Source organism: Anas platyrhynchos, chromosome 4 (genome assembly GCF_047663525.1).
Source record: "Anas platyrhynchos isolate ZD024472 breed Pekin duck chromosome 4, IASCAAS_PekinDuck_T2T, whole genome shotgun sequence".
Classification (NCBI taxonomy): Eukaryota; Metazoa; Chordata; class Aves; order Anseriformes; family Anatidae; genus Anas; species Anas platyrhynchos.
This window is the reverse complement of record NC_092590.1, coordinates 78,043,858-78,064,418: the sequence shown is the minus strand read 5'-3', so window position 1 is coordinate 78,064,418 and position 20,561 is coordinate 78,043,858. Positions and strand designations below refer to the sequence as shown.

Below are 20,561 nucleotides of genomic sequence, written 5' to 3'. Positions count from 1 at the left end.
AAAATGCATTTCCTGTTACTCGCAAGCAAAGCGGGGAGGGCTGCTGAAGTACTTACGATGGGCGTTCCGAAGGGAATGTAACCTATTAAAAAAAAAAGAAAAAAGAAAAAAAAGAGAGAGGCATGCATTTTAATAGGTGGTTTGGGGCTGGAAAAACATCACACCTCCGAAATCTAGCAGCTCTACCATTTTAGGGTACAAGTCACACCTGGCACGGCAGCCTGCTCTCGCGTCTACCAGCCCGCGCCACCGCGGGCACGGAGATGTCAGCAGCGAGCATCAACACGAGCAGACCCCAGGTGCTTTCTAATTCTTCCCATCCTCTTTTTTTTCTTGGGTCGGGGTCTAAGAGTTTCCCTGAGACTTATAAAGCCTCATCTAGACCCTAAAATTGTGCCAGCACGGAGTGTGAGCACTTCAGGGCGGACAATGTACATTCAGAAGCAGGACCATGGTGGGTCCTCCCTCTCCTACCTCTCCAATAACAACTTCCCAGCAGGGGAGCTCCTTTATTTCTGGGTCACTTGAAAAAGGAACAGGGTATAAAGACCCTGAAGAAAGCACATTTCGCTCAGGAGTGGAGGAGATCTGGGCAATTTTAATCATAGGTAGAAGTTAAAGCTCTCTGTTACCGAGAAGGCTTCACCCCAAATCTCGTTGAGCACCACAAAAATCAAACGCTTCACGATTTATCCCTGCTAGGACTGCCAATTTTTGTGCTAAATATAATTTATCTCTATGAATTCCACCAGAAGGTCTCAGCATCTCCCCAGCATTACTGAATTAAGCCTCACAGGTCCAACCTAAGTCAGGAAGGGCAACGACCCGAGAGGATGAAAGATTTTTCCAAAAGTACAGAGCGAGGCAGCAAAGGAGTGGGTCCTGGCTTTTCTTCCCTGCACGTCTCCTCAAAACCCATCAGCCCCAATATTTTTCCCCGTGGAAATACGGAGCAGGTGCTATTAAGGAGGATGCTCTCCGTCCCTTTGGGAAAGGACCAAAAAGGTCCAAGGTGCCCTCGCACCCTCCTGCGAGCAGTGACCCCAGCACACAGCAGAAGTAGCTGCAGATCCGAGTGCTGCAAAGGGACACCCCAAAAGGGGAAGGAGGAGGTGAGGATTTAATGATTAAGCAGCCGCCTAAGCCAGGAACAAACACAGCTGATCCTTCCCAGGCTTCCCGCTGGTGCAGCTATTGCGTACGTTTAGTTTTCAGCGTTTATTTTTAAAAATAGAAGCCGCACCAGGGGAGGACCAGACTGGGTATTAGGAAAAATTTCTTAACCGTGAGGGTGGTCAAGCACTGGCACAGGCTTCCTAGAGGGGTGGCTGTGCCCAGTCAGTGTTTGAGGCATTTGGATGCTGCCCCCGTAAATACGCTTTAACTTTCAGGCAGCACTGCAGCAGTCGGGAAGTTGGTCTCGGAGATATTTGTGGGTCCCTTCCATCTGAAATGCTCTGTTTTGTTGTGCACATGGAGAAACAGGGCTCACCCTGCTCGATCCTGGAGGGTAAAACACCACGCTGTTGGCTGGGCAGCAAGCTCCAGCATTGCAAAGCTAAAATGATGCTACAGGATGGATGCCAGAAAGGACATGAACCCGGTAAGGAGAGGAAAACTCTGAGCATTAGATCTTATGTGGGTATCTAGGATCCTAACTCACCTTGATTTCTACAGGATTTAGGCATTTGGGTTATTTTCTGGTCCTAGCTAAACACATACAAGATGCACTGCAAAACCAGAGGGGAAACCGACAGCATTTCGTACCAAGTCCCAGTGAAATTAATGAGTGCCTGGTTGGGCTATACTCTACCTGACATTCTGAAAGGCATGAAGATGGTCTCGTTTGTGTCGGGGTGGATGATGGCCTGCAAAACAGTCAGCAAACAGCCACGGTGAAGGAACAGAAACCACAGGTGAGCTCCCGAGGATGCCGCCGGCCTCGCTGTGCTTGCAGCTCCGCCGGAGGCACCCGCTGTCCCAAGGCCTCCTCCTGCTGCTGCCTTCCCATCTCCTTAAGCAATTTAGCATAAACTACGAATTGATAAGGAAATAATTTCGTTTCAAATACAGAAATGTTGCTTCAGAATGCGTCCAGGCTTGGAGCAAAGCCTGCTGGCATGGTTGGCACCGCGAGGGTCACCCAAACAAAATCCTCGTGTGCCATGGGCAGCCCAGCCTCCAAGGAAACCCGAATTTTGGTCTCCTGATGACCAATAACAAAACTCACCTGGCCCACTTGCCTTTTTTTTTATTAAAAATAAATAAATAAATTACATGGAGGCTGCATTAAGAGGCAGGGGACGACAGCCCCCGTCCCTCCGTGATCCGGGAGCGCGGCGGAGGGAGGCGCCGCGCAGCCACGAGCCTCCCCGAAGAGCTGCCAAACTATTTCTGAAAGGCTGGAGACAAGAAATCTCTTGACAAGGCAGGGAGGAGAAAATGAAGACATCAAAATATATAAATACAAAGCAAAAAAAAATTTTAAAAAAAATCAGACTCTTGGGTGGCAAACAGTGCTCGCTGCATTTACATGTCTGTGGCAAGGCAGAACAGCAACTGGCAGAGTCACCGACGGAGAGGGGACAGCATCACTCAGCAAAAAGGGAAAAAGCAGCAACGGGAGGGAAATATAAAAAAAAAAAGAGCATTACCTGCTTTATTTTTTGAGCGGCCCACAGCTAGAAAAACAAAAGAGAAAGTGACATTGAGAAAAGCAGCAGCGAGAGCTTTCCCTGTCCCGAGGCTCACGCCAACCCCCAAATATTCATCGTGCAGCTGCTGCGTTCATTTTCTGCATCCTCCCGGACCTCACACTCGTATTTAAAGCTTTTACACAGACCCAGCTCCTTCCAGTCCATGTGGCCGGCAGGATACCAGGCAGAGAAGTTATTCTTTTATATACTGAATGATGAGAAAGAACCGTGGGCTTTACAGATCAGGAATTATCTTTGAAACTCTGCTGTGCGTGGATCCCAAGGTAAATTTAGCCCAGCCCTCCCCTGAAGGAGCTTCCTGCGGAAACCAGAGCTCGCCGGGGAACAAAGGTGGAGGAAGCAATGCGGGGAAATAAAACCAAGCATCTCTTCACATAAGCTCTGGATTCAGAGCAAGCTACCACGAGTTTTATATATATATATTTTTTTTTACAAGGGAAACGCTTTTGCAGAAAAATACTCGTAAAGGGGAAAAAATCTCATTTAAAGCTCTCGCGGGTACCTCCTGTTATTTACTGATTGCAAGTCAGCAGCCACAAAACACCCCAAAATCTGGCTCGGACAGCAGAGATCCATGAGAAATAACAGAAGAAATGCAGGAGAAATAACAGAAGCTGTACAGGAGATGCGGATCCAGCTGATGAGAAGGGGACCAAGAGACACCTGGCACGCTCTGCAGGGCTTAAATGCAAATGATAAATCTGGAAAAAAAATAAAAATCCCCATTTCGATGTATACATTTCTAGAGGCAGACAAATAAAACGCGACTCCCAAGAGTTAAATTGCCTTTGCTATTAAAAAACTGTTCTACCTTTGCAGCTAGGGTCTGGCTTTGTCTCCCAGCCACCAGCCTGTGCTGCACCTCTGTCTGACAGCCTTCAGAGCCGTCTATTTTTGTTCTTCGCACAGGTACTCAGAGCTGCTAAATCCCCCCTGTAACCTTCGCTTCAAGAAAAAAAGGAAAAAAAAAAAAAAAAAGAAAACGGCAGAGCCAGGAGACTGGCTGTTTCCTTGGCAAGGCACATTTGCCAATCTCTTAGCCACCCTCGTGGCTCTTTTACATCTTTCCAATTTGTCAACATCCTCTTGAATCGAGGCCGCCAGAAAGCAGACAAATTATTCCAACAACAGTTGTACGGGTGCCAAACCCAGGGTAGGCTAACCTGATGATTTCTGCTCTTGCTGTTGATAAATCCGAAGATACTGATAGCTCTTTTCGCTCGGAGAGCTCGTGTTTGTCTGACTACCCACCAACTTACCTACCCGAGCACCGCGGGCTCATTCTGCAGTCCAGGCACTCACGCTTGGATTTCGTTACCATTACGGCATAAATTAAGCACAGCTCTGCCATTCCCCTTCACCTAAACACTGTCTCTCTCCTTCCCCAGATAAGAAGCCACGGAAATGCTGCTGGAGTCAGGTAATTATTTGGCTTTACACGGCACGAGCTGACCCACTGATACCAGCAGGATTTTGCTCCAAATCCAGCTCTCGCTCCGGAGCTGGAACTCCGCACCCAACGCCACCGCGTGCGATGAGTTACTGGAGCAGCTAAATGTCACGGGCTGATGCATGCATCCCCGGGGCTCTTTCCTGGGGAAAACATCCCTTTTTGAGGAAAAAATCGCTATTCTTCATTTTACAGATGAAAACGCAACGAGGCAATCGTTGCGCTTGGCAGGCACACAGCTGGATCCGCCCTCATTAACCCCAAAATCCAAAGGGTGGGAGGCCACGTGCCAAGGCATCACCAGGGCTTTCCCCCCACATGTCACCCACCAGCTTGAGAGTTTTTGAGGCTTTTTAGGGGATGAGCACGCTGCAGGTGCCTGCTCAGGGGGGTCCCAGCCATCCTGGGGCTGCTCAGGTCTCGTGCATCCGAGCTGTGAAACCAAGCCACGAGATTTTCCTCTCCGACTGCAAGCACCAAGACCAGCAAAAAGGAAGAGGGATGGTTTCTGAGCCAGCGCTATGGCTTTTTTGGTCAAGTTATCTAATTTCATTAATTGATCCCAATATTTATGCATTTTCCTGCTGCAGTGCAAATATTGTTAGAACATGTGATTTCATTACTTCTCAGAAAGAGACTTTACAAGATGCACCTGATGAGTCACCTAAAGATTCTGCCAGCTCATTTTCACTTCTTTATCCTCTAATTCATTTTCTGCCTGCAGCATCTTTCAATAGCTCCAGTACTCCCAGGAGTCTTGCCAGCTGGGGAGCTCGTTTCTGAGAGCAAGGCTCTGGTTTTGCTGGGGATTTCATTCACGCTCTCTCCGGCCATCTTCGAGAAGCAGCCAGGTTTTGAGCTCATTTACACCAGCATGAATCCACAGCATCTTCACGGGAGCAGGTGGAACAGCTCCAGATTTCTGCTCAGTTTATGTCAGAATTGGGTCCATCATCTCTAAATATAGCCTGCACAGGGTGGGTCTCCTCTAGCAGATGTTCCTCCTTTACATCTTAGTCTGTATTACTGACTCAAAGCTACACAGGGATTTTGCCACCTTTCTAATTCAGAGGCAAGAAACAAACCTGTTCACACACGGATTTACACCAAAAACCCCAAGGATGAGGGTGTAGGAGAGTTGGAGCAGGCAGCAAAGGACAAATTGCTCCAGCCTGTGGCCAGTGGAAGCTGCCAGCAGAATGAATTAGCTTCTGCTTCATGGAGACATCCTTTACGGCTATGAAGAACTCCAGGACCATTCACAAAAATGCTCCCAGCACCAGAATTTTAGGATGCTGAACTCACAGACGAGGTTTCCATCCATCCTTCCCAGGGTTCTGCTTTTTCTGTCATTTTTCAAGGAAGGGATTCGCACCTCTTTGTTCACCACCTACAGCTCTAAAAGGCATGAACTCAGGAACTGAGCTCAGTTACACAGAAATGTTTTGTGCTTGTGGGCTTGAAGGAAGGGCATCAAAGACTGCCATGATCCGAAGAGATCCAAAGCTGCAGTAAGGAAATAAAGAGGGGAACAACTCTTGGGGAAGAGATGTGGTCTTTGGTTGACAGGACGTTCATTAGCATTCCTTACTTAGCTGCAAAATCGCAGCTTAGACACAGCTTTCAAAAAAGTATTTATTTAAAGACTTTAGCCAGCCCAAATCTATTAGCTAACACCTGCCACTACAAAAACAGTACGCAGGGTACCAGATATTAAGAAATTAACTATCTTCTTATCAAAAGCAGGGAAATTTCACGGTCCTGGACTCAAAGACGGGACTTTTGTCCCCTCTCTACAATACAAGTTTCACTTAGGTCAGAAAGCTGAGCTTGCAAACTGTTCACCCTCGACTGCAGCAGGCTCCAGCACTGCTAAAATGAGCGGCCACCTCTGCCCGAGGCTGGACCTTGTCCAACTGCTCCTCCACAAGCTTGGGCCCCTCAGGCTGAGGTCAGGAGGGCTCCAAAAGGTCCACACCACCACCGTGGTGCCAGAAAGGCCTCCCTGCAGTCCGTGAGATTGTGAGATTTGAGCCAGGAACCCGCAGAAGCTGCTCCGACGCTCCCCTCCTTCAGCTGCACGGCGTGGCAGTAGGCAGCCGGCGGTCTGAAATCCTAGAGCAATGCCATGTCAGCAGTAACCCTATGCAGAAAAAAATATCCCTTCCCGATTAATCACACTTTCATGACAAGGCACAGCTATTTTCGAAGAGCTAACGAGGAGTTCGATCGGCCTATGTGCCAGGGAAACCACAGAGGCCTAAGGGCCGCGAAACAAAGCGGCCTACCTGCATTAAACTGCACCTTCACTCACAGCACCTTGCAGGATTTTCCCAGAGAAGGCAAAGTAGAAGAATTCCTCCAAAAAGGGTTGTTTTGTCCCTCGGGTAGAGGCAGAGCTCCCTCTCAAATCCGCTGGTCCTGCTTTGCTCCAGCAGGGAGGCTCGCACCCCTCTGCCAGGCCCTGCCTGTACCCACAGGGTCCCATTTTAACGAGGTTAATGGGCTGGAGCTGGCACCCCCGTCACAAAGTGCCAGGAGTTTCACACTCCTGGAGCTGCAGATTTTATTAAGGCGAAGCTCAGATTATCCATCCCACGCTGAATTCCAAATATTGGGCGTCGGGACCAGAACATGTGATGCAGCAAAGCTGAATTAGAGCGAGCTGCCTTGACGTGAGGGACAGCCTCCAAAACCAGAGGTGATTTTCACCGATCCCAATTGTTTAAATGACATGAAACCAGGGAAAAAAAAATAATAAAGAAATTATTGTTCAAAAGGCCTAACTTACTGTACATGCAGAGCTCACTGAGGAATAGTTCAGTCCAAAGACCTGGGTTGGGCATCATGTTACTGGTAGTAGTGACTGAGTAAATTTTACTTCATCCTACATCCCTTAATTGGTAGTCATATGGTCAGAATAAGACGCCAGGGGTGAGACTCACCCCCTCTAACAGACATCTACAACATCCTAAACGTTTTCTGCAGCATATCCTCTGGATGCTCTTTGTGTCAGCAGGCAGAAATTGGGCAGCTCCTCTCACCCCCAGCAGATGAGCAGTCCTGGCTGCACTCCAGCAGGGCTTGCTTCCCTCCACTGACTTCAGGATGGACCCTACACCATGAGTTCTGGCTCAGATTGGCCCAAAATGTAAAACACCCCGAAGCACCAAGCAGTGTTTTTGGGAAGAAAGTCACGTCTGTAGCACGTAGAGCTGGAGAGGTACAGCCACGCATGGCCCCACCACTGAAGCCCCACTCTCTGAAATATGAGGTCCGTTCCAAACAAGAGGTGTTCTCACCGACATTATTTTCCTTGTATTTCACTAAGATACTGACAGATTTTATTGTTTTCTTAAGTTTTTGTTACAGATGGAGACCTCCCAAGTGCCCGCTGCACTGCACTCTCCAACACATCATCCTTGTTTCCAGCACCACATTTTTTCCTATTGCCTTCCTAATTATTAAAAGCATTTATGGTGGTCAGTCCGCTCCAGAAAGCATCCCTGGAAACTCTCTGGTGGTAAGAGGAAAGGAAACACCTATTTTCAGTGTTTCATTAACCCAAACACCAGTGCCAAAGCCGAGGCAGTTGGGTGCAGCACCTCTTGCTGAAACCCGTGCTGCTCCGTTCTGCTCCCCACCCCTACTCCCTTCCCCATGAGAGCAATCACTCACGCTTTGCATGGCTTTCTCCCACTTCTCTCCAGCTCCAGTCCTAAAACCCACATTCCCACTTCTTGCAAAGTGATATTTTACACAGAGACAAACGCACAGCACCATCTCCAGCCCGAGCACTCAGTTAGGGCTGTAAACGTACGCGTTTACGGTGCTGGAATCCCAGACCTTTTGGCTCTGCTTTTGACGTGGCTGAAATGTCTGCAAGCCTGGTGCTGTGCTTAACCCTACCCGCTAAGATTTATGGCAATCTGATGTCTGGCTTTATTAATAAACACGAAAAACAGAATAACAACCCACTGCCTGTGCTTGCTCTTCAAGAGGAGCTCTCACCAAGGGACCCTTCAAGGCCCCGCTCCTGACGGTATTTTCCTTAGGAAGGTTTTAGGTGTAAGGGGACAAAGCTCAAATAACACATGCATGGGATAAATCACGAAGTGTATCTACACACGGATAAATCACAACGTGTATCAACACATTTCCTGCACCTGGCACTGAAATAAATCAGCAAAAAGAGGCACCAGAAGCTACCACCCTTGGATGCCACTAGAAATCTCCTTCCCCATCCTAAGCACCGAGAAATCCCAACGCCGGGAGCTGATGCCCGTCTGCAGAGCCACAAAACCTTGGAGAAAATGCAGGAGTTGAGGCTGAGACACCTGCCTGCACCGCAGGCATTGGGAACCGGATCGGAAACCGTGAGCAATTCCCACGAAATACACAGATTTACACAGATACAAACCCAGTGTAGGTGGAAAGAGAATCGAGTCCTAACCGATAAAAAAAGATAGCACTTAAATAACACTTTGCAGCTTTGCAGCACTCGATAAACATTAACTAATTAATCCTTACAGCATTCTACTGGAAAGATTTAAACAGAAGAAGCAGCACTCACAGAAAAGCATCGCTTACACCAGGGGTGGGGAAGGACTTGGATGCCATTACATGGTTTAAAGCACAGCTTTGGGAAGCAGGCTTGCTAATGCAGCTAGGTTGCTCGATATCAGATTCGTTTCAGCTTAGTTTGGCCATATGGAGCTTGCAAATCTAATCTGATTTGTAATCTAGATGTGAATTGAGATAAACTCTCCTAATCCTCAAAGGATGAGCTGAAGCAAAGCCAGTTTGCAACTGCGTAAGAGCATCAGGGGTAGAATTTACAACAGTTTATTTAGTGGGCATTAACCTCCAGCACGAGCTCCCCAGGTGCCTGCTGCCCTCGGATAGTCTGAAAATGATGCCCTAAATGTTTGAGACAGCTTAAACCAGACCAGAGAACATTTAGACCGCAGAAAAGAGAAGGTCCAAGCCCTGTCCTTGGAGCACGGAGCAGGCTGCTCGCTCGCAGAGACAAGGAGCAGCAGGACAGCCGATCTATCTGCGCTTTATTGTATCCTGCAAGAGACCAGAGGGGAAAAAAAAGTACAGTTTACTGCAAATGGACCTCTTCGCTCTTCATCAACACTGTTAAGAAAAGCTATTATTCTGCAAAAGGGATGCTGTTTAGCCTCTGATAGATTCATTGTTCTCTGCTGGGTCTGGGACAGCGTGAGCAGCTCTTCCCGCTGCTAACATGATTGAGGGAAGAACACAGTAATAAATATATGCCCATTAAGCTGGTGAGCCTCTTTTCACTTCACTGATACTAATGGGGAAGAAATGAAACAGTTTCAAAACAGCAAGTTGCCAAAGCTGCATTTGGAAAGGCTGAGGAGTGAGAAGTCACAACTGACACACCACAGTTCATGCTCCGCCAACGCTCGCAGGAAGGGGCTGGCTGGAGAATAGCGAGTGTCTGTCTCCAAGGGACCATTTCAGAAAGCTGCATCTTTCCTCTCACTACAGATCATTCACTTTGGGGTGGTTTGTTGTTTTTTTTTTCCCCCCTTCTGAACATCCCCTTTATGCTGAAGCTTTCAGACCACAGTTGCAAAGGGTAAAAATCACGTAATATTGCTGTCTCGCTGTTATCTTCGTTTCTAACAAATATATTTTTATGCATCTTAACGTATCTGCATAAATAAACACATGCATAAATGAACAAGGAGGTTTCCTGCAGCAAATCTAGGGACCTATGTCCTGAGGTCCCCCCAAATCAGCCCGTGATCTGATGGCAGACAAAGAGGAAGGTGTGGATGGATCAAAATCTAAATATCTGCTGTCTCAGAGCTACGAGGATTTGTAGCAAACGATCCAGAGCTCAGGATGTTTTAATTCTGGTCTTAAGAAACTCAGATCCGTGTCCTACCTCCATCACAGACTTGCCTGACCCCCAGCAGCTGGAGCTGATGCGTGGTCGTGGCACCCACAGCCCCTCCGTGCCTCCCTCTTCTAAGCACACAGCATTCATGCAGAGCAGACAGAAAATATTGGGAGCTGCTCAACTCGCCAAATGAAGCATTTTGGGAGGGTGCAGGGGGGGGAAGGGAGCTTTAGTTTTTATTAAGATCAGCTCTCTGAACCAGCTGTGCCAGTGCAAGCAAGCAAGGAGGTGGGAACACATGGCCAGGAGGAGAGGAGGCAGAGACATGGCAGTGCTGCCTCAGAGCAGCTCACGCTGCCATGGCATCGCACTTCCCCTTGCAATATTCTGGGCACAGAACAAACCCGTAGCAGTTTGCGGATAAAGTTCAGGGAAGAAGAAATTCAATAGGTGCTGCCTCTGCTGGGGGGGGGGGTAAAGATAAAGTCATCTCCACGAGACGAGCAGCAGCACAAGGGCTGCGTTAGTTAATTGCACAAGTTTTTCAACCTCTTATTGATGCTGTGCTGATGGGAAACAAATTAAGATCTTGCAGGAAAGAAGCACTGCTTACACTTGTGAGCCCTGGTTCCTTGCACACGCAGCACCCTCCGAGGCTCCTGCTGGCACGGCGCTCTTCTGTGGCTCTTTGCCTCTCTCTGCTGGCAGGACCAAGGGGAAAAGCTGGGGCGCAGCCGCAGACCAGGACCAAAGGGACACGGGGGAGGTGGAGGAGGACGGCAAATCTTCGTGGCTGTATCTCAGACTGGATTCCACCTTCTGGTTAACACAGGTTTTTAGGACAGAGTGCTATGAGACTACAAATGGGGCAAAGCAGGGCTCTGATCCTAGCTGGACCCAGCCTGGTATCACACCAAATACTGACCTGCAGGAGCACAGACTTTGAAGCAGCTCAGCAGCTATTTCTGCACCAATTTAAAGGCAGAAGAGACCTCAGGGCTCAGTGCACAACAGAAAGGACCCGTTTTGCTGGGCTTGCTAGCAGAGTATCTCAAGCATAGACACTACTGCAGGGAATTTTAGCAATGAAAATGAAAGTATAGGGCATTCTGGGGAGAAAGCGAGAAGAAACGAGCAGAAGCAGCTCGTAAGAAAATCTCCCCAGCGCTGATGCAGACCTTCAGCTGCTGCTCTGCTGTGCCAGAACACCTTTGCCCACAGCCCGTGTTTGCCAACCCTTCCCAGGGCTTCACCATGCACCAAGCGCGATCAGCACGCAGAGAAAAGCAGCTGTGTCATAAACCAGGCATGATTTAAATCCCTCTTTCTCTGATAGCCGCCGAGTGCTGCTTCTCTTAACTTTTACCACTGCTGACATGCCAGCATCAATCTGTTCTTCCAATCTGTGCTGGTCTGTTGGACAGGTTGGGAAAGGGACTCACACACACAGAGGACACAGATGCAATCCTACAAATTAGCGAAAGAAGCCTGAGGATAAAGGACAAAAGCCACATCATTATGCCTGCAGTTGGTACAGCCTTTTGGTTTTGAGGATAAACCTCAGCACCGACGCTCCTGGGCTGGAGAAAACGTCCCCCTTTTAAGCTCGGTGGCTCTTCACCCGTGTTTATCGGGCTGATATTTGACAGCCACTGTTTTTAGAGGAGAGAGCACTCCCTGAAATGAAACCTTTTTACTCCAGCGGAGATTCCCTCCAGGAGGCAGTTGGGGGAATTGCCTGCCCTGTTTAGAATTGGATATGTTACAGTCTATACCTTCTGCTGCAAATTGGCTCCCGGTGCACTTGTGTGTGTCATTTTCACCTACCCACTCGCAGATCGCACCAGCCACCGGAGCTCCGTGCGAGGGGCCGGATCCTGCCAGCCCCGTCAGCTGCTGGTGGAAAGCAGCACTGAAACCAGCTTGCAGCAGCGGCCTCTTAACACATCCTGCTCCCTTTGGGGTGTAAGGAAAAGCAGGCTCAAAAGGTCACTCAAGTGTAATGAGAGCTCACCTAACGAGGAGCACCAAGTGCTGGAGAACGTCGCGAGGAGATGAATAAACCCCAAGAGGAGAGCACTGACACAGCGGTACCTACAGGCTGGGAAAGGCAGGACAAGTGAAGTGGTTTCTCCCCTTAACACAAAGCCCACAAACCTCCCTTCTTGCCCTCTTTGTGTGGATCCTACTGCTTTCTCAGCTGGTCCCATCTGAAGGAGGAGAAGGGGGATAGCAGGGGACGGCAGCGGGGACGTGTCAGCCCTCCCAGCACTCCTGACTCCTGCAGAAGGAGCTGAACAAAAGGCATCGATACACGTGGTTGCCAAACAGAACCAAAAAAATAAAACAGAATTTTACTAAACCCGTGAGTACTCCTGAAGTTTTCCGAGCAGGATTTTTGATTTCTAGACAGAAGAATCTTCGTATTGGAAGGTTCTCATTCCGGTACGAGGAACAGCTGCCTCTTCCATCAAACACTTGTGAAGCCATGGGATCCAAACATCCAACACAGAGACACGCAGCACTCCCAAACCCCCCAGCAGAAGACCAAACCTCCCCAAAGCCTCCAGGGAATTTGTTCTCCCTGCATGTTTTACAGTTCTCACCATCTGGATGAAATATCTAACCCAAACGACCAAAAGAACAGAAATACACTCCAAATGGTGGCATTACCAAAAATATATATGTTTTTAAGAGAAAAAGCATGAAGTCATAAGAGCCTGTCAGGGAGGAGGCTTAATTACAGCGTGGGGTATTGCCACTACTCAGAATGGTTTTGGTTGATGGGATTTTAATAAGCAGAAGTTAGAACCCAGCCACCTAGCTAAGGAAAACCAAGCCCGGCTGTCAAACGCTCGGAGAAAAAGTTGGGTAAATAAGCTGAGCTGAGGAGGAGGAGGAGTTTGCAGCGTGTCTTCTTGCCCAAGTACCCAGCACTGAATAAATAATCATCAGGCAGCTTCTCGTCCTCCGTTCTGCTGAGTGCATAGCAGAGAGCAGCCACGGCAAAAGTCATCTTTTAAGGAACGTTTTTCTAATATGGAAGAAAAGCTCTGTTTTCCCTCAATAAAAAGCCATCAGCGGTCTGGCGGCTATCGACAGTTAAGACATTGATTCTTCATTTTTGCTAATGATGCCCAAGAAATAGGTTTGTACCACCCTGAGTTAATGGTCATGCTCCTGAGCAGTGAAATCACTCCAGTTCAAGAGGGAGCGCAAGAGCTGTGGGATTTTAGGCTGCCCAGAGAGCTCGGGGGGCTCCTCCTTGGAGAGCTCAGCAGCCACCGGGATGTGAGGCTGAGCACCCTGCTCGGGTGGCTCTGAGACCCTGGGATTTGGGACTCTGGGATCTGGGACCCTGGGATCTGACCTGGAAGCAGCTGAGCTGGGAGTGGTGGTGCCTTCACGGAGAACTGGAGCGAAGCCGCGTTTCGTCTGGAATCTGGCTTAGAGCTGGCCACGGGGAAGTGGAGCAAAGTCAAATTATGGCTCTTCAGGGATTTTTTTTTTCCTTTAGATGGTCCATAAATGTTCCATTTCAGCTCATTTTGAAAAACCTGCTCTGGAAGCGCCGAAGAGAAAGCCTAGTCCTACAAGAGCCCTGTCAAGAAGATAAGCGTTGAGGAGACGCTTGGCGTTACATAGCTTTAGGCTCCTACATTTTCCACTCCTCGTGCAGTAAAACCATTTCAGCGAGCAATAGAGATTGTGCTGAGCTGTTGTTATGCTTTCAGCTACTGCCTGCCATCCTCCCCGAGAACCATGAGTTTCTGAATGAGGGGAAAAAAAAAGGAGTTTGAACACTGTCAAACGCGCCGCACCACCGAAGCGGATCAGTCGGGAGATTAGCGAAGCGGCTCTGTCAAAACAACTCGTCTTCTCCATCTCAAAGCTGATATTCGAGGGGGGCTGGTGGGTTGTTCAGGAAGCTAATACAGGAAAACTCTGCCCAAAGCCTTATCTTAAAGGCTCCCAAGGTGATTATGATTTTAATGGTGATTGTGAAGCCCAGCAGCCCATTTGGACATCTCACCTACCCAGTCCGTGCATGCAGAGCGCATTATAAGGGTAGAGATTCCACCTCTACGGGGCTCCAGCAACCAAAATCCAGAGATGAGCTCTTAAACAAAGAAGATGAAGCTGGTAAAGAAGATAAAGATCCTCTCTTGAGCTTCTCGTGAATTTCTGCCCAGCCTTTTTGACCGTACAACTAAAATTGGGAATCAGCCTCCATCAGACGCAACCACATCATGGTTAGGTGAGCCAAGCAGGTACCCAAGTACGTTCTCCCTGCCTCCAACAAACACCAGGTGACGAGCTCTGTTCAGTCCAAAAGGGTTTGAATAACTAAATAGATAACCTTTCAGTCAAAAGAATCGAGTTACCTCTCATCTGCCGGCACGTGGCCACTCCACCAGTGCCCCAGAGGTGTGCGAGACCGACCCGGTCATGTAAAACCAGGTGGCTCCCTCTTTTATTCCAACCTTAACTCGTGCACATGAGCCACCCATTGCAAAATGGGCTAATTTCCCAAATCAGCCTGGAACAGCTCTTAATGCCCTGATTTCTGAGCCCATCCTGCAGCTTGTGCTACACGGAGAAGCCACAGAACTGAGCTTGAAAGAAAAATAGGACTTCTTGAGCACCTTTGGTTCCCAAGAGGGAAATCTGGGGTGAAATCCATGCAAGCGAGGTGTTTCCCCTCCCCCAGAGCGATCAGCCTGCACATGGTGTGTTCTGCAAAGGCACCAGTAATTAATGAGACTCGTCCAGCTGTGTAGATCTGGCACTCTCCTACTCAGCTCAGCACCGGCACGCTTCCAGCTCCCCCCTCCAGCCTCTGAGATAGAAACCAGCGGGTGCCTCCAGGAGGGGTTTATTTCCAAACTGGTGGCTCTGCTCGAGAGGAGGGAGATATTCCACCCCTTTATCTACAGTTATTGTCTCACAAGAGATGACCTACAGCCAGATTTTGAGGATTTTTGCTTGCTTTCGCATGCAAGTAGCTTGTTCAAGCCACCCGAAAGCGTGCTGAGGAGGAGAAGAGCGCTCAGGCACACAGGGCTGAGGTTTTTCAGGTGTGCCCGGAGAAGCAGCACAGCCTGAAAGCCACACCAAGCCCTCATCCCCTTCAGGTCCTTCCAGCAGACCCCTGTCGGAGCGGTTTCGACACCAGAAGTGCACAGTCCAGTTTCTCAGCCTCGCTGGGACCTACCCACGCCTTGCTCACCTTTCCCTGTGGTTTTCTTTAATTAATGCTGCAAAAAACAGTAAAACACAGCAACAAGCACATGCTGCAATCCTGTGCCAGGCTCCTCTTGGGACAGCTACTTTATCCCACAGTCAGCAGAAGCTCCTTAAAACCCTCCAATATAACCAACACTGCGATCAAAGCAAACCGTGTCGAGATTTTACTACAAAAAATAATAATATTTTTTAAACTGCTGTGCTAACATTTGTCTAGGAAAGACATTTCTGGCATCATTTTCTCTTTCCTCCTCTGCCCCACACCTTTATTTTCCACTTGAAACCCTCCGGCTTGCATAACAAGCTTCGCCTCCTGCTTACGCTGCCCTGACTGAAGGAAACAAGAAACGTGAGGCTTCTGCTTGCTCTCCCTCAGTGTGATTCTGAATGAACTCTGAGCTTGTCACTACGCAGACCCAAAATGTAGGTCAAAAGTCTGCGCGGTTTGCCTCAGCAAATGACTTCACTTCATCTGCCTGGAGGCAGATGGGAACTGAGTCATCCTGCTGCTGCATCATCCTTTGCTTTGCTGCTTCCCTCAGCCCTGGTTGCTTTTTTCTTACCACCAGATTACGGGTGAATGCAGGCAGAGCTATCCAAAGACCAGCAGAGCGATGCCTTGTACCACACACTGCACAGGGAGGGGATATCTCCTGTTTATTTTTCGTTAAAGCCATGCCTTTTCCCCAAAACAGCACCTACCGCACACGTAGATATGATTCAGAATGAATTCAGATGTCTTTTTTCTCTTTTCATTTATCTGCTACAGTCGTCTTTCATGAGAATAAGTTATTACACATGAGCACGAGAAGAAATAAAGGGGTTATTTGAGCTGTGGGACAGGAGCACGGTACCCTTTCCATCACTGTCTGCACGGGTCCTTTGCTGTGGCCGCTTCGTACAGCTCCTGTCTGCCTGTCCGTGCAGCTCTGTGTTACATTACACAACGTAGGGCTCAAGGTTTTTGTGCTAGATGCACAGGCACACGCTGCAGTAAAGCCCCTGGCTTGGTGCTGTGCTCAGGTGTACACACGTGGATGAATAAGGAAAAGATTACGAGATATAAAATACCTGCGTTTGCAAGAAAAAAGGCTCAGAAAGGGGTCTGGCTCCTCTGCAATACTTACCTGTGCTTTCACAAGTTCTACGTGTTCATAAAGATTTGATAAATGTTCAGAAAATAGGGACTGATGGGGTCATGGAGCGACCACCCAACCCATCCCTCTGTCCCAAAGCAGAACCAGGTTTTACCAAAACCGACCCTTTTCTCAGCAGCCATCTAAACCAGGCTAAGATCTTTGCATCAGCGTGGTTTTTGCAGCTTGAGCAAGTCTAATCCACGCCTCTGTCCCAACTGAACGTATAATCCACGGCGTGAGGATATCCACAGGGTTATGCATAGCCCAAACAAGTTATTCCAGTGAAGAAATATTAATTATTACAACCAACAGGAGTACAGTAGGAGAAAGTGCTGATGCATCACCGCTGCGGGTGCAAGAACCTACAAACCTGACCACGAGGTTTCCCTCATTTAAAATGAAAACTACATTTATTTATTATTTTTTTCTTTAATTCTGCAAACCCATTTTGCAAGGGGAAGGGAAGCAGTAGCGTTGGCCAACAATCGTGCAAGTCAGAAAGCCCAAGGTTTCCACTTGCTCTAACTACAAATTTTGTATGCTCATTTTGCAGACCCCCTTGCTGTCCTTTCTGTTCAGCAACATTTGCACCCAAACGACCCAAATTCACTCCAACATGCTGGCAGTTGAGCTGCAAAGGACCCAAAGAACCACCGGAGCAGGCAGCAATCAGCTCAAGAGAGCCAAAATGGGATTTTTCCAGTGGTAACACCAAAATCATTCTGCAGCAGTGCATCCACTGCAGATGCAGCTTGAAGCACCACCTCGTTCCCTCATTTTCAGGCTACACGAAGCAGTAGAAACATAAGAAAGGCTTTTTCCTCTCACCTCTTTGTTGGTGACTCCCGGGGGCAAAGTCCCATGCTTGTAATCCTCCAGCAGCTGCACAGCTTCCTTCAGGCGACTCTGCAAGCACAAGAAGCACGGGTTGCAACAGACTCGAGTTATAAAATCCCGTCTCCTTTCATAAAAAACACTTTATGATGGGGCCTTTCATAGATTTACACACGATATAAAAGAGAAGAGTTGCATGGACATTTGCTTCATTGGTTGGCACAGCCTTGCTGTTTGATATCTCACCATACGTGTAGCATAGAGGAAGAGGGGAAAAAAAAAAAGGGAAAAAAGAGGAAATACAAGAAGTCCCCTTTGCAATGCCTCTGCAGAGGGCATCATACAAACCTGACGGCCTTCACTGAGACCTGATAAGTCTCGGAGCAGAATGAGGTCTCGCTTGAAGGCAGAAAATGGATGGGTTGTTTTACATTATGCCCTAACGTGTCCACTTTAGCCCAGATACTAAATGGCTATTACTCCACATAAACTCTCAGATGAATATTTCCTGGTGATACCGAGAGGGAAAGCCCTCAGCACTGAGCTGTGCTGTTTTTCCACGGGGCTGCTACGTATTCGTGCAGATGGGGTTTGTGCAACCAGCCTTCTCCTCCCTAAAAACACCACAAGAAGCCCTCGGTGCAGTTAAAGCAAAAATCTGGCCATCGGTGAGCATGCCTGCGAAATACCCTAGCAAATAAATGCATGTGCAAGTCAGGATCTTCTTCACGTTGTGATAAAATAGAAGGATAAACGCATTTCATATGCTCAAGTGGTCACAGGAGCACTCAGCCTTGCTACCAGCCTGGCAGACGTACTCCCAGGACAGTTACTCATACCTATATAAAAAGTTTTCTCCTGTTGAAGCAAAGTTTACATACTTATTATGTATGTATACACTAAATAAGTTTGTACAAATTCATATCAAACCATGTCTAAGCATCTATTTTGTTTTTTTTTCAATCCTTTACATACATAGAGCTCTCGAAGTGAAAAGCCATGGGGCAGACAAGTAGAGCTTCTTTACTCCAAGCTACGGAGGAGCAAGGCAGGGCACAAAGAGCTGCTTCGGTGGGGTTAAATCTGCTCATCCAAGCCTGCAGAAGGCACCAGATCGCCGAGCAGTGCCTCCCAGATATCTGAAGCCAAACAAATCACTCAGCCGAGCGTTTTCAAAGGACTCCTGCAGGTTATCTGTCACCCAGATGAATAACACCGCCTCCGGTTTGATGTTTCTGCGCTGCCTGTTGTTTTGGCACCTTCTCCAATCCTCGTTTTGTATTTAGGAAGTGTCCCCTGGCATATTTAGCAGCGTGCAGCCGGACTGCAGCTCCCCCGAAGCCCCCTTGGTTTCGGCACAGCGGTGCCACGGCGCAAGGCGAGCATCCTCCGGCTCCGTACGTGCCACCGTGCTGCAGGAGACTCCTGCTCTGCCTTTCATCCGAACTTCAAAGACTCCTTTGTGGTTCCTTTGGAAGCACCAGCAGTGATGCCAGCCTGAAAACGGCGACTCATGAGCGACTGCTGTCTTTAAAACTCCCGGCACATGATGGAAAAGCAGCGATTCCTTCACGTCCCAAGGTGAGAGCGTTGCCCCTGGACCTGTGGTTGTTCTCACACAGGCTGAGCTCGCATCCTCAGCATCACACGTGTCCAGCCCTTGCACTTCATGCTCCTACAGAGTTCATTCCTACCTGTTCTTGGCCTTGGAGATGAGGCTCGTAGGTTTGAGTGCTGACACCGAAATCAGTGCTACCACCCGAGGCTCTCCGGTGTCACTACACACACAACAAGTGCCAGTTTTCCCGTTTTCTGCCCAATTTCTGTGTTTTCAGGCTCCCTCTGACTGAGCCTGTCCCACGCTTTGTGCCTGAGATGCCCCACCAGGCTGCTGGTTGTCCTCACACTCCACCACGCCATGTGCCCAGGGCATCAGGAGCAGCCTGGGCTGCTCTCAGCAAGCAGGACATGGATCCACTCCGGTCCTGGCATCATCCTCGATATGTAGCACCCTCATCGACCATCCCGAGGGGCTCCAGGTCAAGTGCTTGACTCTGGGCAGAAAGGAAGGGTTATGAATTAGGATGGCTTTTCCCCAGGATGCGTTATTCTTGTAGAAGGATGGGGATCTTGTACAAGAAGAAGAGCTGGCCTTGAGAAATGGACACCTGGGATGAGATCCAATGGCACAACCACGTGGTTGAGCACTTCTGGGCTGGCCCCAATTCCTGCCAGGTCCTTGGGAGCTGGAAATGACCCTCTAGAGGTAAAAGCATGGGATGGTCACCACGAAACTGCAAAGCAAAGGAGTACCATGAAAAATAAATAGGATTTTTAGGCTGTTTGTAGTATGAGCAACAGCTATCCAAGGCCACAACAGGACGTTAGCCTCTTCTGGTCCTTGGTAGCTCCTTGTCTTATCAGCCCCATGGTTGTTATCCCATATTAGCTCATGCAGAAAAAGCCAGCACCACACCCGAACACCAATAAAACATAATTGCCTGTAGGATTTCAGGTATTCCCGATAATCCAGAGGTGAAAAGCCAGAGCCATCTGACTGCCTACCGCCTGCAGAGCTGGGGAAGACAACCCTCCTCGCCTCCGAAGCTGGGAAATCAACCAGCGATGCCAGCACAACATTCTGGAGAGCCATTTGGGCTCATTATCCGGGCGGTTTTCTGCCGCTGAAATTACCTCCACTGTGTGCCTTGCAAATTATCCACACAGAACAGCGTGTAACTCTGAATGAAAAACTGGAAGCAAGAGATGAATGGGTCTGTGTTCTATTTTTTTTAATTATTTTTTTTTTCCTCCTTCTCTTGAGGAAATCTTAGTAGTTACTATAACAACCCTGGCCAGATCCCATCTTGTTTGGTGTGGTAACAAACAGCAAACAAAAAAGCCCGATTTCGCTTTTTTTAAAAAATCGCACTCTTCGTGAATTTCCCCTTTCAGCTCCGTGGGGGGAAGAGGGGAACTTTCTCAGAGAGAAGTCCCAGGCCAACACTGCTGACGGCTCCCGAGGCTTACAAAAAATTGGGGCAGAAAGCGAGGAAAAACGTTAAACGCAAGGACCCCGTTAAGGAGCTGCCTTTCACGCAGCTCGGAGGTCTTCAGATGCTTTCAGCAGACAACTCAGCCTCCAAGTTTTGTTAGGGAAAAGGCACGGTTGCCTCGTTCCCCCTCTAGAAAAGCCAACCATGCTCTTTTAACTAAAACCTCCAAAAAAAACAGCAGCGACAAAACCCAACGGCAACAAAAACCCGGGAACTTTTCTGCGTGCAGCAGCTCAA

General features: G+C 48.6%; 1 protein-coding gene across 3 annotated transcripts in view; it reads right to left on the bottom strand.

The window, feature by feature from the left end:
• Positions 1-20,561, bottom strand: part of SFXN5 (sideroflexin 5) — a 79,152-nt gene that overhangs the window by 46,063 nt on the left and 12,528 nt on the right. For all 3 annotated transcript variants that reach the window (XR_011809301.1, XM_027455857.3, XM_027455858.3), the window contains exons 3-6: positions 17,263-17,340; positions 2,655-2,681; positions 1,814-1,868; positions 57-82 (exon numbers count right to left, since the gene is read on the bottom strand). Coding sequence is in view for 2 of the 3 variants with exons in the window: in XM_027455857.3 (XP_027311658.2) it covers positions 57-82; positions 1,814-1,868; positions 2,655-2,681; positions 17,263-17,340 (186 nt within the window). In the remaining variant the exon portion in view is untranslated. The remainder of the gene's footprint in view (positions 1-56; positions 83-1,813; positions 1,869-2,654; positions 2,682-17,262; positions 17,341-20,561) is intronic.